This window comes from Mustela nivalis (assembly GCF_964662115.1).
Source record: "Mustela nivalis genome assembly, chromosome: 7".
Lineage (NCBI taxonomy): Eukaryota > Metazoa > Chordata > Mammalia > Carnivora > Mustelidae > Mustela > Mustela nivalis.
In genome coordinates this window covers 11,036,806-11,060,000 of record NC_139026.1, presented here as the reverse complement: position 1 = coordinate 11,060,000, position 23,195 = coordinate 11,036,806, and the positions used below count along the sequence as shown (strand labels likewise).

Here is a 23,195-nt window from a genome sequence, read left to right as displayed (position 1 = left end):
TGGAACCGTATCTCTTTACTCCCCATCAGGTCTCAGTGGGAGTGGTCACATCCCCTCAGTCCTGGACTGTCAACAAACGCAGGGGTTACGTGAAACCAACAGCAATTATGGCTGCTGAGACACAAACACCTACTAGGAACTAAATCTTCCTTTCTCACAATTCAACACCAAACTTGGTTCACTGACCAGCCTCCTGACAGCAGTGACATTCAATCAGGATAAGCTGGACATTCTGGATGCATCTGGTATAGAAAGTGTCATACCGAATAAAATCACACTGCAGTTAGAGTCCATGTGCAATGACTCAAGGCAGATCCTGAGTATCATTACTGACTCAATGACAAACAGGATATCTGACCCAAAAAGAGCCCTTCGAGTGGATAAGGACAGGATCGGGAGCAGCTGACTGGGACAGGTGGAGAGCTAAGGACGCCTATCTTTTGCCCAAATATCTTTAAAGGTATCATCAGTCAGAGATTTGTAGGGTATTCACATGAAAGACTGGAGATGCAGATCAGGTCTCTAAAAATAAAAACAAGAAACATTAAAAAGAAAGATTAGGTTTCTGACCCCCTGAGTCCATGAAATGCAGACTCCCACTTTCTAAGGTCTTGTACTAATCAGGCTCAGCCCTACCAGAGACATTTAGACTTAGTTTTATCTCAGTAGCCCAGGACAGAATAATCCTAATTCCAGAAACCTAATTAAAAAAAAAAAAAATCTACAAAAAATGTTCTGATCTCCAAATGCAGAGAAAAAGAAAAGCAAAGCACAGGGAGCGTGCATAGTAATACCACCATTTGAGTTTCTAAAAGGGAGTGGAGAAGATATTATGTAGATACTACCTCCGGAAGGATAGCCAGAAAGCTAACCACAGTTACCTCCAAGGAGAAAACTAGGTAGTTGGGACAAGGCAGACACTTTTTACTTTTTTCCGCATTTTGAATCATTCACCATGTGAATATATTCTATGCTTAAAAAATAAATGACAGGGGCGCCTGGGTGGCTCAGTGGGTTAAAGCCTCTGCCTTCGGCTCAGGTCATGATCCCAGGGTCCTAGGATCAAGCCCTGCATCAGGCTGTCTGATCCCCAGAGAGCCTGCTTCCTCCTCCTCTCTCTCTCTGCCTGCCTCTCTGCCTACTTGTGATCTCTGTCTGTCAAATAAATAAATAAAATCTTTTTAAATAAATAAATAAATAAGTGACAAGCCAGGGTGGGGGGGGGGGGGAGGTAAACTCCATGTAAGAAACCCTCAGAGAAACTGTACCAGAATAGTAAGAAAGATGAAGACAAGAAAGATTCTAATTAGACCTAAAGCCAAAGTCTGAGCTTACTGCTTGCCGTCCTACTGAGCCCGGAATAACTGAAATGAGCACATCGTCTCCCTTACCCGACTGAAGCAGGGAGCTGGTAGGATGACTTCTAGATGCCTTCAACCCTCATTTCATACCACCCACCATTATCGATCCAGTGATTTATCTACTGCTGATCTACCAGCTGATAACAAAATTACAGATGGGATAACTTTGAGGCAAATAACAAGCAAACAATAATAACAAATTACCATATACACAGCAACTAACTATCCCATTTAACCTCCCCCAAATATGAAGTACAGGAAAGTGAGATAAACACATGAAGCTTCTAATACAATGCGTGGCACATACAAGCACACACCAAATCTTGGCAAAATCCCAATTCAAAACACTGGCCATCTTCCGTGCTTGTGGTGGGAGCAGCAGGCGCCCCTTCGACATGCAGACCGATGCCGGCAAGTTTGTGGACCTGCTCACACCGTGCCTCGGACATGCTCTGCCAGCAATCACACCATTGGCACCAAAGACCACACACCCATCCAGGTGATCGTGGCCAAGAAGGCCACAGGTTCAACTGTCAGTTGAAAACCTAGGCTATCTGTGGGGCCATTCGCAGGATGGGTGAGTCAGACGACTCCATCCTCCACTGGCCAAGGCCGACAGCATCATTTCAAAGAACTTCTGACTGAAGAGGATCATGGATGTGGAATATTTGTTAAAAATAAATAGTAAACTGAAAAAAAAAAAAAAAAAAACCACTGGTTAGATCCAAATTACTGAAAAAACTGAAGTCAGTGTTGACTTCTACAAGACTCAAGAATTACTGTAACTACATGGATTACTGTTAGGTAATAGACAAAATACTTTCAATATTAAATATATGTCACGTGAAGACAATGAAGTTCATGTTCAGTATTCATTCTTTCTCAATCATACCCTTTGGTTTGAGGGGCACGAGGCCCAAAGGAAAAGGCACTGAATAAAGAGCCACAAAATCTGGTAGAAGCATCAGTTTTGCTACTTCCTAGTCATGAGGTTTAAAGAAGTATATCTTTACCATATGAAAAATAGGAAAAAGAATCACTTATCTTTTGGGGTTGTTGTAGGGACTAAATAAGAACCTATATCAAAGCATTTTATACACTATAAAATATTATATAAATTTAATTACTGTACATTTTGTACAATTTTAGTCACCAAGCTACAAATCCAAAGATGGTGATTACAGAAAAAGCAACAAAAATTATTAAAGAGATTTTTTACAAATAAGCCCTATAAAGACTGATTTTTTTTTTCAACAAACATTTACTGGCTTCTTATTATAATATTTCCCTGACATTCATGGAGAAGCTGAAGACAGAAAAACTAAGAGACTGTTCCTGCCCTTAAAGAAGTCAAGGGGTGGGGCGCGCCTGGGTGGCTCAGTGGGTTAAAGCCTCTGCCTTGGGTTCAGGTCATGATCCTGGGATCGAGCCCCACATCAGGCTCTCTGTTCAGTGGGGAGCCTGCTTCTCTTCCTCTCTCTCTCTGCCTGTCTCTCTGCCTAACTGTAATCTCTGTCTGTCAAATAAATAAATAAAATTAAAAAAAAAAAAAGAAGAAGAAGAAGTCAAGGGGCATTTGGGTGGCTCAGTCGGTTAAGCATCCAACTCTTGATTTTGGCCAGATAATAATCTCAGGGTCCTGGGGTTGAGCCCCGTATCCAGCTCCATGTTCATCTCAGGGTCTGAGATTCTCTCTCGTTCTCCTTCAACCCCGCCCCCCATGCTTGTGCTCTCTCTAAAAAAATAAACTTTAAAAAAAACTGGGGTACAAAAAGATAAGGCTTGATAATTATAACAAATATGGCCATTTATATACTGAACACCTATTATGTGTCAGGCCCTGAATAAGCACATTCTATGTATCATCTCTTCCAATTCTTACAGAATGTATTTTACAAGGGAAGAAGCTGAGGCTTAGAAAGGTTAAATAACTTCGCCAAGATCATACAACTGTGATATGGAAAAGCTAAGGCTCCAACTCAGCTCTGCCAGGCCGCCTATTCTATGTTTTATAATCCTAGAGCGGGAAAAGCTTTTCTAAGCAGGGGACACACTCGCGCACGAGCGCGCATGCACAGCAGAACCAGTTCTTGAAAACATCAGGAGACCTTATTGCATTAAAAAAAAAAAAAAAAATCGGGGCACCTGGGTGGCTCAGTGGGTTAAGTAAGCCTCTGCCTTTGGCTCGGGTCATGATCGGGTCATGGCTCGGGGCCCTGGGATTGAGCTCTCTGCTCAGCAGGGAGCCTGCTTTCCCCCTCTCTCTAGGCCTGCTACTCTGCCTAGTTGTGATCTCTGTCTGTCAAATAAATAAAAAAGATCTTTAAAAAAAAAATTAACTTCCGGGTATCTGGCTAGCTCTGTCAGTATGGCTTGAGACTCTTGATCTCAAGGTTGTGAGTTAGAGCAGCCCCACGTTGGGTGTAGAGATTACTTAAAAATAAGAAAATCCAAAAATAAAAACATAAAAATAGAAATAATTTTTTAAAAAATCTTAAAAAACAAAAATTACCTTCTGATATAATCACTGAAAATAGCAGTGTGCAAAGGCACCAGTTTGCTGGTGTCTGTGGGAAAAAAGAATAAGATAACACAAGAAACAAAAAACGGGGGTTAGTTGTTTAGTGAAGGGGTTCAGGGCACATGGGGACAGATGCTTCACTAAATACATTTTATAACTGTAGGGTTGCATCTGCTTATGAAGTAATATGTGATAGTTTCAAATTTTCAAATTTTGTTTAACTCTATTTTGTTTCAAATTTTGTTCAAATTTTGTTTAACTCTATTCCAAAGTTATTTGATTTTTCTTTTCTCAGCAGAATGACACCTATTCTCCTTTCTCAAAGAGCCATCGATGAAACAGTCTGGGACATTGAATTACACAATTTTCTCACCTGAAACAGGATGCTGGACCAGGCAGGCGTTTCTCTTGTATTGGAACTAATACTTTTTTTTTTTTTAACTGAAGTATGGCTGACAAATTGTTTAGGGTTTGTTCAGACTCTGGGATACCACTAAACCAAACAAGCATGTACTACTTACCTAAAACTAACACTGAAAAAACAATTCATCGTGAAGCTCAAATCCAATAAGGATAAATGATCCTCACAAAAGCGCAAGAAAATCAAACACAAAAGTTTCCTGAAACAGGCCAGGATTAAAAAGCAAAGGATAACACTGACTCCGAACTACTCCTAGAGAGAAAAAGAAATGCAAAGTAAGCATAAAGGAAAACTGCACATACACACAGATACTCGGGTATCTGTTAATCGCAGCATTTTTACACAGCTGACAAAAATCGCTAATGGTCTGTGATAAGCACCTTTCTGAAAGACTTCTCCTGGATGTATGCAAAATGCCAAAATTAACCAATTCATCTCCAACACTGTAAAAACACAGCCAGATCAAAGCCAAAATGTTACAGCAAAAATGGGGAATCAAATTTTTGGAATCAAAACAAGCAGCTAGGGACCTATTACACCAAATAGAGGGACCAAAAAAATGCGTCTGTAACACACGTGAGTAGCACCTGGGGCCAGGGAGGGGGCTTGCCAACAGAAACAGTTAACTTCTAAGCCCCCACACGGACCTTCTAAATATGACCAGCATCACTCAAAGTCCAGGATGATATCAAAAATCAGCCAAATCAGCTTATTCAAAGTCAGGAGTCAGACCATGGCTTCAAGTACGAATACAACACCCAGAACACACAGTAAACCGTGCAGGTCAGGATGGCACAGGCCGACGTGTATAAAATGGCCCCACATCCGTGACAGCTGCATCGCACCTCTCCCCATTCTTCAAGCAAGTCTGCCCTGCCTTTCTTACAGAGACACACAGGAGCGTTAAGACCAGAGGCCAGCTCTCAAAACAAGCCCTACCAACTCCCGGTAAGCCTTGCCAAAGCTCCCACTGTGAGAAGGAGCCATTGTGGAGACTTCCTGAAGTTCCAGCAAAGTCCTCAAACCCATTGTGCCAGCTAGTGACAGGGACAGTGTTCCTGCAAGTTTATATGAGGTGCAAACCAATGAGTTTAAGCTTTGTGGGCGCTGGGAGCCACCACAAAACGTCTTCCAATTCTGCCAGGTTTTGCTTTGAAACGGCACAATCCCACAATCCCATCGCCTGGAGACCAAGAAACAGCAGGTGAAAGCTGTCAGAGCCACAGATTCAGCGCATCAGGGGACAAGACAGTCTGAGGAGGGGATAAGCGGCCTCATTTGCAGACACTTTTGCAAAGGACTGGAAGGGAGAGTAAGAAAAGAGGGGAGAGGGAGCTAAACAATTCCTGCTTTTTACCCAAAATTATTTTACTTTTTCTTAACCCAGAATCATGACCCACCCTCCTCAGAATGTTTGTGGCATACTGAACTGCAGAGGGAGAAAAAAAAAGGAAAAGAAAACTTAAGGCTGTAAATGTAACTGTATAAAAACCCCCGAGAGGATGACCTGGGAAACTAAGTTCCACGCAACAAGGACCCACTGTGCAGCTGCTTTTCTTCTGGCCTAACTGTCCAAGATAAATAGCGCAGGCTCATGAAGCCCGGCGACTTCCAGGAAAATGGAACCAAAGTCCTCCTGACTCAGGACAAACCACATACTCCTGAAATAAGTCCCTAAATGAATTCCATATAGGTCTGTTTTGGAAATCATTCTGGCGGACAGCAATTAACGCCCCCTCCTCCAAACAGCTGCCAATGTGCGAGGGAAAAGCTGCTCAAAATAAGGCAAATGGAAGAACTTCCCATGAGCCTCTGTTCCCAAAGTGTTCCAACTCAGACAGTAGCTGGAGCTCACACTCAAAGCCCAGAGTGCCCCCAACCAGGTCTGCTTCTTCCTCTAGTTCCCCTAGGACAGTTTCCACTCCCCGCCTTGCAAAATCCCATCCTCGAGAGAGAACCACAGCAACCCTGCCTACCCTTCATGATAAATCATGCCTTGCCGTGATATTTACGATTAGGATCCGACAAAGTCGATTCAGCCAAAAAGAAAAATAAACAGTATGCCTCCTCGGAAACCACATGCCTGGAATGAAACATCCAATACTCAGTGCAAAGTTTCTTTTCCTCAGCAAAGGAAAAACCAAGGAACCAGCCATCCCATGGGAAAAATCCCACATACCAAGGTATTATCTGAAGACTTAGGTCCCTAAAAAACCCAAGTATTATGGCTGAACACACCCAAGCATTATGGGAAGTCTAAACTTCAAAGGCTGTTTCCACCCTTGGGAAAACGGGTTTCTAAGCAGTTACTCAACCATTATCATTTAGCAATTCAAAATTGTCATCTCCTTCATAAGCGGTATTTATCATGTGTCCCGTGCCTTGAATCCTCAGTGGAAATTTCTAGATGCCACGTATGTGCAGGACACATCAGAAGGAAGTAATATTATTACTGGTTGCTGTCTCTCTCATTCCCATCTTAGAACCTGCTTTTTTCATTCAGAATCCAAAAAGCCAAAGGCATTACAAAGTCCATCTGGCTGCCTGTAAAGGGGCCCCGATTGAAGAAGTAAGGGAAGTCTCAAGGTTAGAGAGAACAGGCTAGGATTATAGAGCAGCAGAAATCAGAAGCTGAGAGGGAGGAAGGGAGAACACGGGACGGGCGGAGCGAGTCCTGTAACGCACACACACATCCATGAATCTATTTCCAAGGTTGCGGTTTAAAGGAACTCCATCAAGCTTCCTCATTTTCAAGCACATCCAATGGGCGATCTGGAAAACAGCCTGCATTTTGTGAGGTGTCTCAGTTGGTATTTTTCCGGTGGCCACAAAAGAAGCTATAATAGCTTATGAAATTCATTCGTTGGGAAGGGAAAGGTTAAGGTCCACCGTTGATCAAATGGGCTTAGTCCCAGATGATGGTAATATCTCTGAACTGCAACACTCCAGCATCTCTCCGCAGCGCTGTAAAAGGCAGATCAACAGACTGCTCCAATGAACTGGAACAGGTTAGCTCTAATTGCTCCTTACTTGTGTGGGTCCTCTCTTCTCCTTAACCACACCATCACAAAGGCGCTTTTTACACATACACACGTGCACTCAATTAATATCTGAGCACAGGAAACTAAACATTACGTTGCCATGCCCACCCAACACATTCAACAGTTAAATTCCACCCCTGCTTCTGTTTTCAAAGACCCCGTTCTCACCTTTAACCCTGATATCAATGGAAAGATCAGGTACCATTCACAAATCCCAGAGCTCCCAGTCTTCACACGAGCTGGAAAGCAGACCAAGGGCCAGACCCCCCAGGGAAAATCTGGAGAAACAATTAAAGCCATCTGCAGGCCCTACTGAGGGGCAGAGAGACAAAGTTCAATTCAACAAAAATCCTTGTTTCTTGACTACTGGGGCACAGGCACAGTGCTAAATCCTAGGGATCCCAAAGGCTCCCTCGATCTGTTTGGGCAGGGGTAGAGGGGCAGACACTGGTACTTTACCATTTGGTAAAGTAAAATGTGCTGAAACAGAGCTTTGGACACCATGTTTTAGAAACCGGCAGGAAGTGGGAGGAATGGGAGCAGACACAAAAGGCATCCAGGAGTCAGTATCCCAACTGATCCTCAATCCCAACTGAGCCTTGCAGATGAGAGACAGAGATGCTGAGGCAGGAATTTCAGGTAGAAAAGAAACAGAAACAAAGGCACAGAGGTACGAATGAGCCCACGGGGCACAGCATGCTAAGGAAACCAGAAGCCTCATACCCCAGACTCAGAGGTGGACTGCAAATTCAATGAGGCTACAAAGGCCAAAGTCAAGCCAGAAGGAGGCCAAATGAGAGAGAATGGACTTTGTAAGTCAAAGACAAACTGTCAAGTGTTTTTAAAAAGTAAGCTCTTTCAGGTGGGTGACTTAGTAGTCTGCAGGCAGGTTTGAAGAGACTGGGGACAGACGAGACAAAGGCATCCCAGCTCAATTTCCACACACCAGAAAGAGAGCAAAAGGGGTTATCTATTCGAAGTAATATTAACTAGCGAACCTTGTAATATCTGAAACGCAACCAACATTCTCACCACTCCTGCATCCCGGGTACCACCCGAACGGCCAGTGCATCTGTCATGCACATTCCCAGTGGAGATCCCACGAGTTCCATGAAAAGTCCATTGCTCAGTGCAGGCACTGTAATAACTCACTAGCTCTTTCAGTGCTTAGCAAAGAAGCAAACCTCTCCTCTTCCTCCTCCTCCTCTAACTTGAAAGCCCATTCACCTCCTCCACCCGGAGGCCGAGAACATTCAGTTCAACACACTGCTCATCTCTAGTGGTCCCCAACTCTGACACTTCATCAGTCGGAAACACATTAACCACTCCATGCTGATCAAGCAGTAAGCAGGACCTCACGGAGCACTGTACGGCAGCCTATAAGGGAGGCAAGGAATAAACAGGTACTGCTGGGCTCCATGATAGACACTTCAGATCATCTTGGTTACTCATCAAGCAGCTCATTAGAGTATGTATTAATTCTCCCAGTTCACAGATGTGTAATCAGGAGCTCAGATGTTAGACATCCTACCAAAGGTCATTCATCTGCTAAGTGGAGGAGCCAAGAGTCAAACCCAAAATGAGAAACTCTAAACAGTGTTTCTTTCACCACGCCACACTTGACGCATACGTGGATATCAAACATAATTACGTATGTTAAGGTCGGTCGTAATAATACTAACAACAACATCTCCCTTTTAAAAACTAAGAGAGGGGACCCAGGACGTACGGTCTCAGACCAAGGGTTCACTCAGAATAGTCATAACTAAGTGATGACAACTGGGATCTCCAAATGCTACTAAAAAAGATTACTACTGACCACTGGTGACCCCCAAAAAAGTCAGACTCAAATAATCAAAGCAACTTGGCTATACTCAGAGAAATAGATCAAATCTTCCATACACTCTCCCCCTGGAGTCCCCACAACATCTGAAAAACTCATGGCTGATTGTTCACTTGCTCTTCTCTTCTCTCTCTCTCTCTCTCTCTCTCTCACAAGTGATTTTCCAAACGTCTTTACCCGCCCAAATTACAGAAATATGTCCAGGATTCACAAGGCAGTTCTGATCCGATTTGCCCCAATCCTGGCTCAAGCAGCTTTGCACTACCCTCCTAACTAGATCAGCGCCAGCCAATGGGTTTATTCAAGCTGATCTGTGATGGATTAGATAATGAAACCTTAGCCATGTAAGCCGCCTGCTTGTATTGGGGCTGGAGGGGAGAAGAATAAGAAATTCAATACTCCTAGGGGCCACCTAAAACGCCAAACGCACTCCCCGGCCCCCGCTCCAGCTGCGCACTCCTCCAATTACTGTCATTTCCTTCCCATCATCCCCGACGCTCTTGCCTTCCATCTCTGAAGGGAGTGCACACAGGCACCAGAAAAAAGGCGTTTACTATGCTCTATAAATGCAGATCAACAAAAATTCAAGCAAAGCCACTCACTAAAATGACTGCCTTTACTGTCGTACAAATTGTGAAAACCTGGCATCAAAACTGATGGCCTGAGAGAGGGCAGACCGGAGCTGCACGGGCAACACTCTGGTTTACCCGCAGTAGAAGAGCGAGCGTCCTTCTCCCCAGTCCTGTAATCTTGAGGCCTGTCTGCACCAGTCTGTTTTATACCAAAATTAAAGTTAAATCTCCGGTTAGCTTCTGTTGTGTTCACAGGTCAGTGTGAGAGAGAAAAACATGACAAGGTGACTAGAAAACGGGGAGCGGGAGTTGGGAGACAAATTCAACTCAGGCTAGTCTCGTGAGTCACCCTAAAGAATAGACCTACTTTGAATTCAGATCCGTCCTCCTCCTTCTCAAAGACATTCCGAGTGTTACATTCACAGGCTTTCCTTGTGAGGCTTGAAAAAAATTAGTAATTTTTAAAGTGACTGTGCCTCAGTTTCTCCATCTACACTGTTTACAGCTCTGGTAGCATTGTAGGTTGAACGTCCGTCTCCCCACGAAATTAGTATGTTGAAGCCCAGCCCATAGGGCGATGGTACTTGGGGGAGGGGGGCTTTGGGAGGTGATGAGGTTTAGTGTAGGTCTATGGGTGGGACCCCCATGATGGGATTAGTTCCCTTCTAAGAAGAGGCAGAGAGAGATCTCTCTCTGTCCAGGAGCACACACTGAGAAAAGGCTACGTGAACACAGTGAGAAGCCAGAAAGAGAACTCCTCAGCAGAAACCGAATCTGCCAGCGCCTTGATCTTGGGACTTGTAGCCTCGAGAATTGTGAGAAATAAATTACTGTTGTTTAAGCCACCCGGTCTTTGGTATTTTGTTATGATGCACTAGGAGACTAAGACAACTAGAAACAAAAACTCCCTAATTTTTATGAGACATCATTCAAGCACAATATTTGTATAGCTCTACTCAAATAGTAGCATCATGTCCAGCATCAGTACCAAACACCCAAACGAGAATCCAAAGAGACGTGCACCTAAGAGGAAAGAAACCCGGAAACTAGTAAATGAAAAGATAAACTATTTCAAGAACTGTAGCATACGCACAGAAATCACAGGCTACCTGGAACCTCTGCCCTAAGACCAGGAAGAAAGAAAGAAAGCTTTCCTACTACCAGAATAACAACTGCCGAACCCACTTCACTAAACTGGATTTACGACTCGATGGTCAGAAGCAGTTAGCTGGCCGTATAATAATCACATACCAACACCTCGCTGCCGTAAAGGATTTTGCTGAAAGCTCTAAGTCATAATTAAGGTGCACCTTGCTTTATTTAAATAGCAGCTAAGTTCCTAGAAAGTTGCACAAAAACTGAATTTTTGATCATCAAATTGTTTACATTCACTAGAAGAGCTGACCGAAGGAAACTGACTCCCCAGGATGTTTTATAAAACCCAGGTTCCACACATATCAGACTTGCTTACAGTGAAATGAACCGCCCACACCTATACATGTAACTCATTCCACTTTTCACCAGGTTAGCATTTCCAGCACCCTCTTTGACAACTAACTACACTTCTCAAACCATACTTCAATTTGCAGGTTGAATTTGCTCTTCCCTCCTCCCCCGCTTAGGGTTCTCTATTGTATACTGTTTCCAGGGCTGTGCTAATACTCTTCTGTCCACATGAAGCAAAGGGCACAATCCTTCCTCTCACTCCTCTACGGTTCCTTCTTGGCCGAAGAATTGTCAGAGAAGCACCACAGACTCTCTCGTGTCCTCTATGCCCACTTTGGGAAATAATGATTTACTCCAAAAGCTTCCTGACTATAACTCAACAGGGTTCAGCTTTGGAATCTACAGCTTTGAACTGTACTTCCATTTAGTGGGCAGCCTTGGGAAATTAACCCCAGTAAAGGACTTCTGTCTGTTTAAAAAAAAAAAAAGTTAATCCTCTGACTCAGAAGATTGAGGAATTTTCAGAACAAACTCTCACCCCTAAATTTCTTAATTTTTTCCAACCCCTTAATCATTTGTAAAAAGTAAATTTCAACTTCACAGGCAGTGTGCGTTTATTTTGTACCCAACACTGTCAGGTATTACAAAGGAGAGAACAAAGAGAATATAGTGTCTGTCTTCTAGAAGCTTACAGTCTCACTAGGGAAACATGAATAAAACAAGGAACAACACAAGATGATGTACAATTCAGCATCCGTATAAGAGGAGAGTCTGACTGGTGTGAAAGTTGTCAGGGAAGGCTTCCTAGAAGGAGCTATGACCTCAGAAAAGCTCCATTTGTATTAAGCTATATAAGGAAAACAAACGTGCTAAAAAAGTTGGCTACTCCAGACTGTTTAAGTGCCTACTTGCACAGCACAGCGCCCATGGGCATTTCGACATTGCCACAATCATCTGCCTCTCCGCCGCTCCTTCTGCTCCAGCTGCACGGGCCTCTGCTCTCAGACACATCAAGTATACCTCTTTCTCAATGCCTCTGCTCCCACAGTTCCTCCACCTGAACCCCTTTCCCTCAAATATCTGAATGGTCCATTCCCTCCCTTCACTTCATTCTAATGTCATCCATCAGAGAGGTCTTTCCTAACCATCTTCTTCACTCTCCATCTCCCTCCCTGCTTTATTTTGCTTCTTGGCACTCACCACCCCTTAATAACAGTTGTTGATTTGTTTACTGTTTCTTTCTATGAGATTATTAGTTACATGAGAGCGGAGTCTTTGTTTTATATATGGCCATGTCTCCTACGCTGTGAAACAGAGCGTGGCACATAGCAGCTGCTCAATAAACATTAGTTAAATGACTATTAACTATCCTACCATTGTTGTCAAAATGATATAGCAAAGTACTCGAGGTGTGGGTCACCCAGCATTAAATTTTATCTTTTCGGGAGAATTACTTCTCTTTTACTCAGATCATACCACAAATGTCAACCTTGCCTAAAGCCTTCCTTGACCATTTCAGCAGGAACGATCATCTCCTTCTTCTGGACCCACTGGCACAAATCCTTGGCGTACTTTGGCTCTAAATTATGCAGTGACTTGTGACATGCAACCACCCCATGGTATCTCTGATCCTGTTCTCTGGAACTTTCTCTCTCACACAGATACATACACACGTGTGCATGCGCGCGCGTACACACACACACACACACACACACAAAACCACACATACAGAAGTGCATGCTCTTTTTTAAATTTTTCACCATTTTTGTCTCTCCACCCAGACTGGAAACACCAGGCACCTTAAGGTCAGTGAACTTCTTATATTTTCTAGATGATTTAGAAGTCCTCCTATACAAACCCTTTATTTTACAACTAAGGAATCAGAGGCCCCAAAAGAACGGATTTTCTCAGAAGCTTACAGCTAGTTGAAGGCAGGGGGCTAGATCAATGATGATTTGAGTACCCGTGTGACACGGGGTGTCAGAACTACAGCAATGAGAACACATGACCTGAAAAATAAATAAAGATCCACACATACAGAGAGTGAGAAGAAGATTCTCTGTGGGATAGTTCTGCACCCAAAGGGCCTAATCCACTCCTTCCTCTGCATACTCCAAAGTCCCTACACACTGCTCCATTTCCAAATACTACTATCCTTGGCCAATTTGAAGGCAACAGCAAATAATGGGCCCCAGGAGGAAAGGAGAGGGAAGAGAGGGGGGTGTCTGTTAACCATGACTGACAGAAACAATGAATGAACACAGACATACACAGATTTACCCACGCACCAAACAGTGCTCACCAGCACCTACATCCAGTCACCTCTTCTGATCAGCCGATGTTAATCCACATCACCCTAAGTCTCCCCATGTTCCTCAGTATTTTTTCCATGGCCCTGAGCTTTTAATTCTCACAATCACTCTGCCTGACAAGAGTTCTGATGGAGGACAAGAGCAGGCAAACAGAACAAAAGAATTCAAAAATAAACAGCAAGAGGGTCACTTTACCCAAATCAACACAAGTAACTGAGTGGCCTCTGCAAAGGAGACCCAAAAGCGCACAGCAAACATGCCACGCTTAAATACAGCTCCGTCTCTAACACAGGAAGTCAGGCAGAGCCTTGAAAAGCTGGGAGCGGAGCACAGGAAGTCTTTTAGCACTGCAGGGATTTCCAAGAGTGGTGTAATGGAGAGAGCACAGGAATAGGAATTAGAAGACTAGGCTTCTAGTTCTAGTTTTGCTACCAGCTAACTGGGTGGCCTTAGGCAAGTCACTAGTCTTCTCTGGACTTTTGAGTCCCCATCTACAAAATGTGGAGGTTAAAACATTTGGAGACTTGAATCCCTTCCCAAAAAAGAAAAAACGAAAAACAAAACAAACAAACAAACAAAACCCAAAAAGATGAAAGCTACTGACTTCCCCACCAACAGCAAAAGTGCATGTAAACTACCCAACGTAAGAGTCTTCAAGCCTATCCGGGTGAAGAACCCCTGGAAAAGATGATGTCTCTGGTCCCCTCTATCTCTAACATTCCATGATTCTATGAGAATTAGGCAGGTCTCTAAACAATTGCTCCACCATTTCACAGCAACTCTTCTCCCAACGGAGACCAAATCCTAAAAGGTCCGAAGGTTTGCGCTCTTCTTTCAACTACAAAGCCAACTGACATCATCACCACCTTTCCCATTCCCTACCCAAAACAACCAGCTTATCCTTGGGTCCACAACTCAGAATCCAGTCTCCCAACAGCCCCAGAAATTTTCTTTTATACCCCAGGACATTAAAGAGCTGGTCGGCATCCTCGGCCGCGTAAGAAGCAACTGGCAAAAGAAGGAGGGGCACGTCCTGTGTCTCTCTCGAGACTCATTAGCATTGCTCCACAAACTTAATGAGACCGAGCACCACGGTGTCCCCACACCACTACCGAACTCCTGGTACTTCTCACACTCCTTGTGTAACTGATTGAACCCACAAGCTAAGCCACATCCCCTTTGGGCTCTCGAGGAGTTTTCTCGCTTTTCACTCTCTCCCTTATAACACCGCTCCCCTGCCCCATCGCCGCGTGAGTCTAGAGCTGCCAAAACGGTGTGATTCCAGTCTCCACCACTCCCCCCCACCCCCGCCCCTCGCCCCGTCCTCGACTCAGTGCAGCGGCTCTCTGGGCAACAGACCCAGATCTCCCGGCTTCCACTCCACCCCAAGGAACTAAGGAAGGGTCTGAAGAAAAGGAACCCGCCTCAACCATGTTCGATTTCCCCACCAAAACCTATTCACGCGTCGAGCCCCTCGCACCCCGAGGAATCGGGACGCTCTCGGGCACCCAGGGATCCTCCTGCACTCTTCGCCTCCAAGCCCGGGGAGCCCGCCCCACCTTCCCCACCAGGCCCCGACCGGCCCCCTCCCACCTCCAAGCCAGGACCCCCGGAGGCCCTCCCCCTCCCGGCCCCGGTACCCCCGCCGCCCTCGCGGCCCCCGCGCCGCACCCCCGCCGTAACGGGGCGCCGTCCCGCGCGGTCACCTGCATCCCGCCGCCGCCGTCGGCCGCCGCCTCCTCCGTGCGCGGCCGCTTGCTCAGGCCGGGCTCGGCTCCGTCTCCTCCCCCTCCGGGCACCGGCAGCTCCAGCTCCGACTCCCGCTTCATCCCCCGGGCAGCGGCGCCGGGCCCGAGCTGAGGCGGCTGCTGCGGCTGGGCGCCTTCCGCCATCCGCCCGCGCCCCCCTCGCCTCCGGGAGCCGGGCGACCCGCGACAGGCCACCTCCCCCTGGGCCTCGGCCCCGACTGTCGCGACAGGCGGGCGCGCGCCTGCCCCCGCCCCCGCGTGCGTGCGTGCGTGCGCGCGCGCGGGCCCGGCGCCCCTCGGCGGCTGGCGGTGGCCGCTCGCCGCGCGCCGGCGGCTCGCTCGCGGCGGCCGGCGGGTCGCGACGGGCACTCGCTCGCGCCCCCACGCGCACACGCGACCCCGGCCCGGCCCGGCCCGGCCCGCCGCGCGCCCCGCCTCTCGCACTCACGGAGCTCGCCCGCCGGCCCGCGCTCGCTCCTTCACACTGTCCCTCGCCACACGCCGGGCCGAGGGAGGAAGGGGGCGGTCCGGGCTCCCGAGGCGTGGGGAGGGCTGTTTGTTTGGGGGGTGGGGGAGGAGGGGCCCGGGGCCGGAACGAGCTGACTGGCCGGGAGCCTCCGACCCGCCACTGTGGCAGCCCCGGGAAGGCGGGCGGAGAGAAAGGAGGAGGGAGGGACCGGGATCTGGGACTCCAGCCCGCGCGGGAGGCCGTGGCGGGGCGGGGGCGGGGGCGGGGCCAGCGCCCCTCGGCAATCTCCGCCGCCTCCGCTCCGGGCGTCCGAGGGAGGCCGGGAAGGGATCGGGGAAGTTCGGGAATCTCCGGCCCGGCCGAAGGCTTGTCCTGGAGGCGCCGCGCCGCCGGAGTGCCTGCCCGCGCGGAGGAGGCGGAGTTTGCGCTTTCGGGGCGGGGCCACAGCCCGGGGCGGGCGGAGCTTGAGAGGCCTAAGGGCTAGGGAGGGCCAGTTCTGCGAAGCAGCGACCGGAGTTCGCCTAGGTGGCCGCGATGGTTCCAGGCGAGGAAAGAGGCGCCGTGAAAGGTTCTTAGCCTGCTCCTCTTCTCGCAGAAGAAAGGGGACCTCGATTTGGAAGGTCCAGGAAGGAAGCCACGACTATACGGCTCTCCCCTGTTCTGAAAGACTAATCATAATTATCACCACATTCCTGATCATCATAATAACACCTGATGCTTTAAGGGCTTTAGAGTTCGCACAAGGCGTTCACAGACCCCTTCTGAAGCTGTTGTTGTAGGCAGAGTAAATACCATTATCTCGGTTTCATTGATGATGAACATGAACCTGAAACTTGGTTAAGTACTGCTCCTACAAAGTGTTAGATCCAGAGCTCAGTATACCATATCATATTTTCTGCATCTTGCTGCCTGTGCAGCACTTTGTCGCTTCTCGACGTCCTGCAGCTGGAGATATATGTGCAGCAGTAGGTTTTCTCTCCTACCAGACTGTAAGCACCAAGAGCGCATCTACTTCCTCTGAGTTCCACATATGCTGTGTACATTACAGGGATATGGTGATGCTGTGTGAATGATCTGGATTCTGCTACCCAGTTTGACCAAATGACTTCATCTCTCTGGACCCCTGCTCCATCGTTTGGAAAATGAGGAGCTAGTTTAGATCGGTGGTTGGCAACCAGAGCAATTTTCCCCTTCCTCTCTCTCCCAGGATGTTTGTCAACATCTGGAGACATACTTGTGAAAGACCCGCGGATCCCCTTACCCAAGAATCCAACACTGCCACTGGATGCAATCAGCAAGAGGTTCTTTATTGTTACGCAGGCGCCTGCGGGTGGTCAGCAGCTCCTGCTAGCTGAGCACACCTGGCTGGGGTGGTGCCGGGTTTTTATAGACAGGTACATCTTGGGTGGGGCGCGGACTTTCCAGGGCAGGGGTCTTTCACTTGTTTGTTAAAGCTGTGAGGGGGATGGAGGATAAATCTGGTATCTGGTGGGTAGAGGCCAGGAACGTTGTCCAACATCCTGCTATGAACAGGAGAGTCCCCACAACAGTTATCCAACCCCAAATGTCAATAATGCTGAGGTTGAGAAACCCTAACTTAGATGATTTCTAAGGTCATTTCCAGATGGGTCTATGATTTGTCCTTTGAACTTGGGTTTAACCTGGCTAGTACTATAATAGTACAGTGGTAAAGATCCTTGCTTTGGAGTCAGACCAACACAAATTTGAATCCAAGCTTTACCACCTACTACCCATGTAATGCTGAGCTAGTGATGACGGAAGAATTCCTATACAGAAGGGATTTAGGGCCCGCACACTGCTTGGAAGTCAAGACTGAAGCCTTGAAGCTGAGTTTTCATAGCAAGCACATTTTTTAAAATCTAAGCTGTGTTATAGATCAATAAAAATAACCAAGTTTTAGCTCTGCCACTTGCAAGTCTCATTTGACTTGTAAAACCTTCCTTTCCTCTCTACGCCTCACTTTCTTCATCTAAAAATCAAAATAGGGGCGCCTGCATGGCTCAGTGGGTTAAACCTCTGCTTTCAGCTCAGGTCGTGATCTCAGGGTCCTGGGATTGAGCCCCATATCAGGCTCTCTGCTCAGTAGCTCTGCTTCTCTGCCTACTTGTGATATCTCTCTCTCTCTCTGTCAAATAAATAAATAAAATCTTAAAAAAAAAATCAAGATAATAATAGTACCTCCCTGGGATGCATGGGTGGCTCAGTCGGTTAAGCGTCTGCCTTCGGCTCAGGTCATGATCCAAGGGTCCTGGGATGGAGTCCTGAGTCAGGACTCCCTCTGCCTGCTGCTCTCCCCTGTTGGTGTGCTCTCTCTCTCCCTGATAAAGTCTTTTAAAAAATAATAATCGTACCTCCCTGAAGGGATTGTTGTGAAGCTTAAAGGAGTTATCACATACTAAGAACTTCAAACAAATTGCCCAACAGTGAGTCCTCAATAAATGTTAATTATTATTATTACTATTACCATGGTCATTTTATTCACGTTTTAAATGAGAGTGAAAAAAGATGATTATCAAGATCAAAGACTGTCAGTATCACTACTATCGGTTTTTAAATTTACATCAGATGGCCTCAGTGCGGCTGCTAGAGATTAAGATAGGCAGACAGAGTTCAGAGTTCCCCAAATCACCCCTCGGTATTGGGCAAATCATTTATTTTTCACTAAGCCTTATATTCCTTGTTTGTAAGATGACAACAGCCATCACAGTGTTTTTCTAAGGATTAAATGAAACAAAATAATGCACTTAGCATAGCTTCTGACATAGAGCGACTGCTTAACAAGTGGTAAATATTTATCATCCAATTTGTTTAGTGATTGTAAGCTACTGGCTAGGGGCCCATAGGGCTGGAAGGAGAAGCCTAGCATCTCTTAATATTGCTACTTGGGCAATATTCAGGATTCCATTAAGCTGGAAGTATAAATGCCTGTAAGCTTCTTGAGCTGAATTAGGCAACCACAACTTAAGTCAGGGGTCCCTGTTGGCAGCACCCCCACAGCTGAGGGAGCTTGAACCCATCCAACCAAGCATTATGGCTTTGAAGAAAAACCAGGATATTTCCTTGTGAGGCTGTGGAACAACAATTTTTTTTTTTTTTAAGCCTAGGGACATCAGTGGTGGGCTTTCTGAAAATTTTACCTTCCAAACTGGTGTCTTTTAAAAATTCTTCTCCCGTCCCTACCTGCCTTGTCAAAATACTGGAATCTAAATGATGCTAGCTAGGTCCTTCCTGGCCTGCTCCATGACCCAGCAAGAAATGAGATTTGGGACTGGAACTACTTGTGACTCAAATCAGTGTTATTCAAGTAGTGCACATGCCCCTAAGAAATAGAGTGATGTAGTATAGGAATGTTTGAATGACCGGGCAGAACAAAGAGAAATTGGACCCTTCCCTGTAAAGAAGCATGAAGCATTTAGGGAGAGAGAGAGACTAGAAGCCTGTAACTAGTGGACGAGGCCAGAGGCACCCATGGTGACACAGAGACCAGATTCTTTCTTGCATATCATATCTACAGCTACCTGTCTGGGTACAGACTAGAAAACATTACAGAGGAAGAGGACAATTAAAGAACATTTTCCTAGAAAGAATTTTTAGCTGCAGAAACTACTGAAGTCCTAACATTTATTCATTTATCCACTTAACAAACTATGGGCAAGAGTCTAGGACACCAAGGGGAGTAGAATTGAATGCTGGTACCAAGGAGCTCCCAGGCTAGGGAAGAAGGGATGAACAATTAAAAAGACAATGGCGGGACGCCTGGGTGGCTCAGTTGGTTAAGCAGCTGCCTTCGGCTCAGGTCATGATCCCAGCGTCCTGGGATCGAGTCCCACATCGGGCTCCTTGCTCAGCAGGGAGCCTGCTTCTCCCTCTGCCTCTGCCTGCCATTCTGTCTGCCTGTGCTCACTCTCTCCCCCTCTCTCTCTCTGATAAATAAATAAATAAATAAATAATTAAAAAGACAATGGCAACACATCGTGCTAAGAAGGTCATCTCTCAGAGCAGTTAAGGATATGGCCTCTGGCATCAAGCAGACATAGTTTGGAATCATGCCTTGGACAAGACCCTGAGTATCTCTGATGCCTACTTTCTTCATTTGTGTGACAAACATGTATAGTTTCTAATCCAATATCCTCTTCTTCTTCCTTACTGGCAGGACTCCAGCTTTGTTCAGAACAGAAACCTGCCCAGCTTTAAGAAGAAAAAAAAAAAAAAATGCAGAATTCTCAGGTTCCCTGGTAGCTAAGTGTGGCCACACAACACAGATCTGGCCAGCAAGGTGTAGGTAAGCGACAACGTCCCTTCCCAACTAATAAGACAAAACCCCAGGAAGAAGAGGCTCTTCGCCCTTCATCAGTTGCTATTTGCCCTTCCTCCTGCCTGGAACACAGATTGGGAAACAGCAGATCTCTTGTTTCCACAGTGATAAAAGCCACATGCTAAGAATTGTATTATAGAACCACCATAGCAGCCTTACCCATCTACCTCCAATTTATGTTATTTGAGCAAAATAAGCTCCTGTTTGGTTAAGCCACTATGAACAGGTTTCTACCTGCAGCCAAACTTAACGCCTAATTCATATAACCTATAAACTGAGGGTAATAATAGTACCTCCCCCTAGGGTTCTTCTGAGCATTAAATAATGCATGCAAAGCACTTAACAGAACACCTGGCTCATAGATACACTCAGCAAATGGTAACTTAAACCTTCTTCCTTCTATTATTACTCCTATTATCCTTATTAATATGATTACTCTATGTGCCAGCATCTCTAGGAGCATATGGGAAGATGGAACTCCGCCTGCCTAAGGGAGCTGGGACAAGCTTCACCGAGAATGTTGTGTTTCCTGTAGGTCTTTAAAAGTGAGGAGGAGTTTCCCAGGGTACGGGTTCTGAACAAAAGTGGGGAAATTCTTTTGTGCCTGCAACAGCTTGGGAGGGATGCAGTACCGTTTACCAGGAGAAACATTCTGCCAGGAGGTCATAGCACTGAAGTTGGGGTCAGATCACTGGGACTGGAAAAAGTTCCGGAACCAGTTCTGGCTGTGGTCCTCAAACGGAGACTGGTAGAGCCAAGAAGGTACCCGAACACCTCACACAGGGCTATCATGGGGCCACGGGAAATACAGTAGTCTTCACTTATCCATGGTTTTGCTTTCCCCCAGTTCAGGTCCTCATGGCTTGATGATCCCCTTTCTGAGAAGCTGTCAGAAGGTCACAGTAGCCTGATGCTCCATGACAACCTGTGTGCCATTCATCCTTCAACACACTTCATCTCATTGTGGTGGCCTTTTGTCATTTCCCATCACCACAAGAAGAAGGGTGAGTACAGGACACCAAGATATTTTGAGAGAACTAGAGAGAGAGACTACATTCCTATAACTTGTATTACAGTTATTGTTATAACTGTTTTATTTTATTATTGTTGTTGTTAATCTCTTACTGTGACTAATTTATAAATTAAACTTTGTTGTAGATATGTACAAATAGGAAAAAAAAAGCATAGTATACAGAGGGTTCGGTACTCTTCGCAGTTTCAGGCATCCACTAGAGGGTCAGGGAAAGTATCCCCGGGGCATGGGGGGGAACTCCGGTAATACAACTTATGGAAGATCTAATCAATTGCCAGTTATTGTTAACCTAGTACTTTGGTAACTGACAGCCATCAGACAAGCTGGGGGCATCAATCTCTCTATTTGTAAACTCTTTGAGAATATGAGCCTTTTCTTTCTTTCTTTCTTTCTTTTTTTTTTTTTTAAGATTTTATTTATTTATTTGACAGAGAGAGAGATCACAAGTAGGCAGAGAGGCAGGGAGAGGGGGGAAGCAGGCTCCCTGCCTAGCAGAGAGCCCCATGTGGGCCCGATCCCAGGACCCTGAGTCCACAACCTGAGCCAAAGGCAGAGGCTTAAGCCACTGAGCCCATCCAGGTGCCCCAGAATATGAGCCTTTTCTTAATCCCTTACTCCATTTCTGTGTCCATAGCACTGAGCACAGAGCTTGGCACAAATATCCAAAAACTCAGCCCCCGTGCTCAGATCGCCCCTAGAAGAGCAGAAAAAGAGACCCACAGCAAAGCAGACCCTCTTAGAAAGGGCTGTCTTCACCATGCCCTCTTCTAAGTAAAGACAGAGCTTGGGGCCTGACTTCTTCCCCAAAATTTATCATCTCTCTAATCAGAGAGAGGGGGGGAGATATAAATAGAAGAGAGCATTTTCTACTCCAAAGCTTTCTTTTCCCAAAAAAGAAAGGCGGAGAATACCCTTGATAATTCCTCGGCCAGAGGAAGTGAAAGCAGTCCCTGCCATGGGGCTGGTTGATCCGGGAGCAGATACAGAGCCTAATGAGAAACTGAGTTCAGCAAAAGAGGAATGTGTGATGTTTAAGCCTCATTAGGACTATAAAACCAGCCTTTCCAACACAAACCCCGTTCTTGACTTTGACCTCACTTCCCTACCTCCCTCCGCTGGTGGCATTATTGAACCTGGGTTTTTCCTATAGGCCAGAACCTTGCCAACCCTTTTGCCCTTCACATAATGTGTTTGTCTGGTTTCTATTTCTGTCGTTTGATGAAGGATGATAGCAGGGTATTGAGTTGTTGTTCTTCATGTAGTGAAGTCACCGTGCTCACCCTACCCCGACCCCCACCCCACCCTCAAGTCGGGCTTTCGTTGTCTATTTTGTGCCTTGTCCCAGGTTTTTATTGCTTCCTTACAGAGCAGGGGAAGGCATTTTCTTTTATTTTCCAGGCCCCGGCACATATATAACCTCATGCATCCATCTTTCCCACAGAGATGTGTGGCATTTAGGCTTGGAAATGGCCTCCGAAGGGGAAGACAGGGCATGTTCAGATATCCACAGAGCCCCTGACAGGGGCTGGGGTTCTCTCCTTTTTCTTTCTTTCTTTCTTTTTCTTTTTGGATTCAATCCTCACAGCACATCTGCAAAACAGGTAGTATTATATCCCATTTTACAGATGAGAACACTGAGATCCAGAGAGGTACAGGGACAGACTCAAGGTCACACAAGATGTTTGCTGCCAAAGGTCCCCCTACTCCAAGTCCCCTGTCCCTCTCCCTGTCTCCCTATGTCTTTATGGACATTTTAGGGTGTTTTAGTGTGGGTGGGTACAAATCTTCCAAGGAAGAGGGCACCAAAAAAGTTTAACTTTTTTGTTCACTGGCACAGAACTTAACTGTCATGATCCTGCATTCTACGTGGACATAAGCTCCCTGCCCTCTACTGCATGAAGGCATCAGGTTTTCACAGTCTCTGTGGGCACCTGCTTCGGCATCTTCCTCCGGGATCCTGTCTGGCATTGACGTTGATCTGGGGGACCTCCACTGAGCTGCCCTGTCTGCCAGAGGGCAGCCTACCCAGGGTGTCTCCAGGAAAGGCTCTGTGTTAGGCCTTGCACCTCTGCCAAGGCCACGGAAAACTCTA

At 46.3% G+C, this 23,195-nt stretch overlaps 1 protein-coding gene and 1 pseudogene across 26 annotated transcripts in view; one reads left to right on the top strand and one right to left on the bottom strand.

The window, feature by feature from the left end:
• The window catches only part of RBFOX2 (RNA binding fox-1 homolog 2), a 274,726-nt gene extending 258,611 nt beyond the window's left edge, over nucleotides 1-16,115 (bottom strand). For 3 of the 25 annotated variants that reach the window (XM_082740313.1, XM_082740286.1, XM_082740296.1), the window contains exon 1: nucleotides 15,224-15,614. In XM_082740313.1, the coding sequence (XP_082596439.1) occupies nucleotides 15,224-15,409 (186 nt within the window). In that variant the 5' untranslated portion in view covers nucleotides 15,410-15,614. Of the gene's footprint in view, nucleotides 1-15,223; nucleotides 15,625-15,713 lie in introns of those variants that run through there. The other 22 variants (XM_082740283.1, XM_082740302.1, XM_082740282.1 and 19 more) reach the window with 17 other exon arrangements.
• LOC309869570 (small ribosomal subunit protein eS21 pseudogene) lies at nucleotides 1,460-2,002 on the top strand (annotated as a pseudogene). Its single transcript has one exon. The product of its transcript is annotated as a small ribosomal subunit protein eS21 pseudogene (transcript).
• Nucleotides 16,116-23,195: the final 7,080 nt, after the last annotated feature.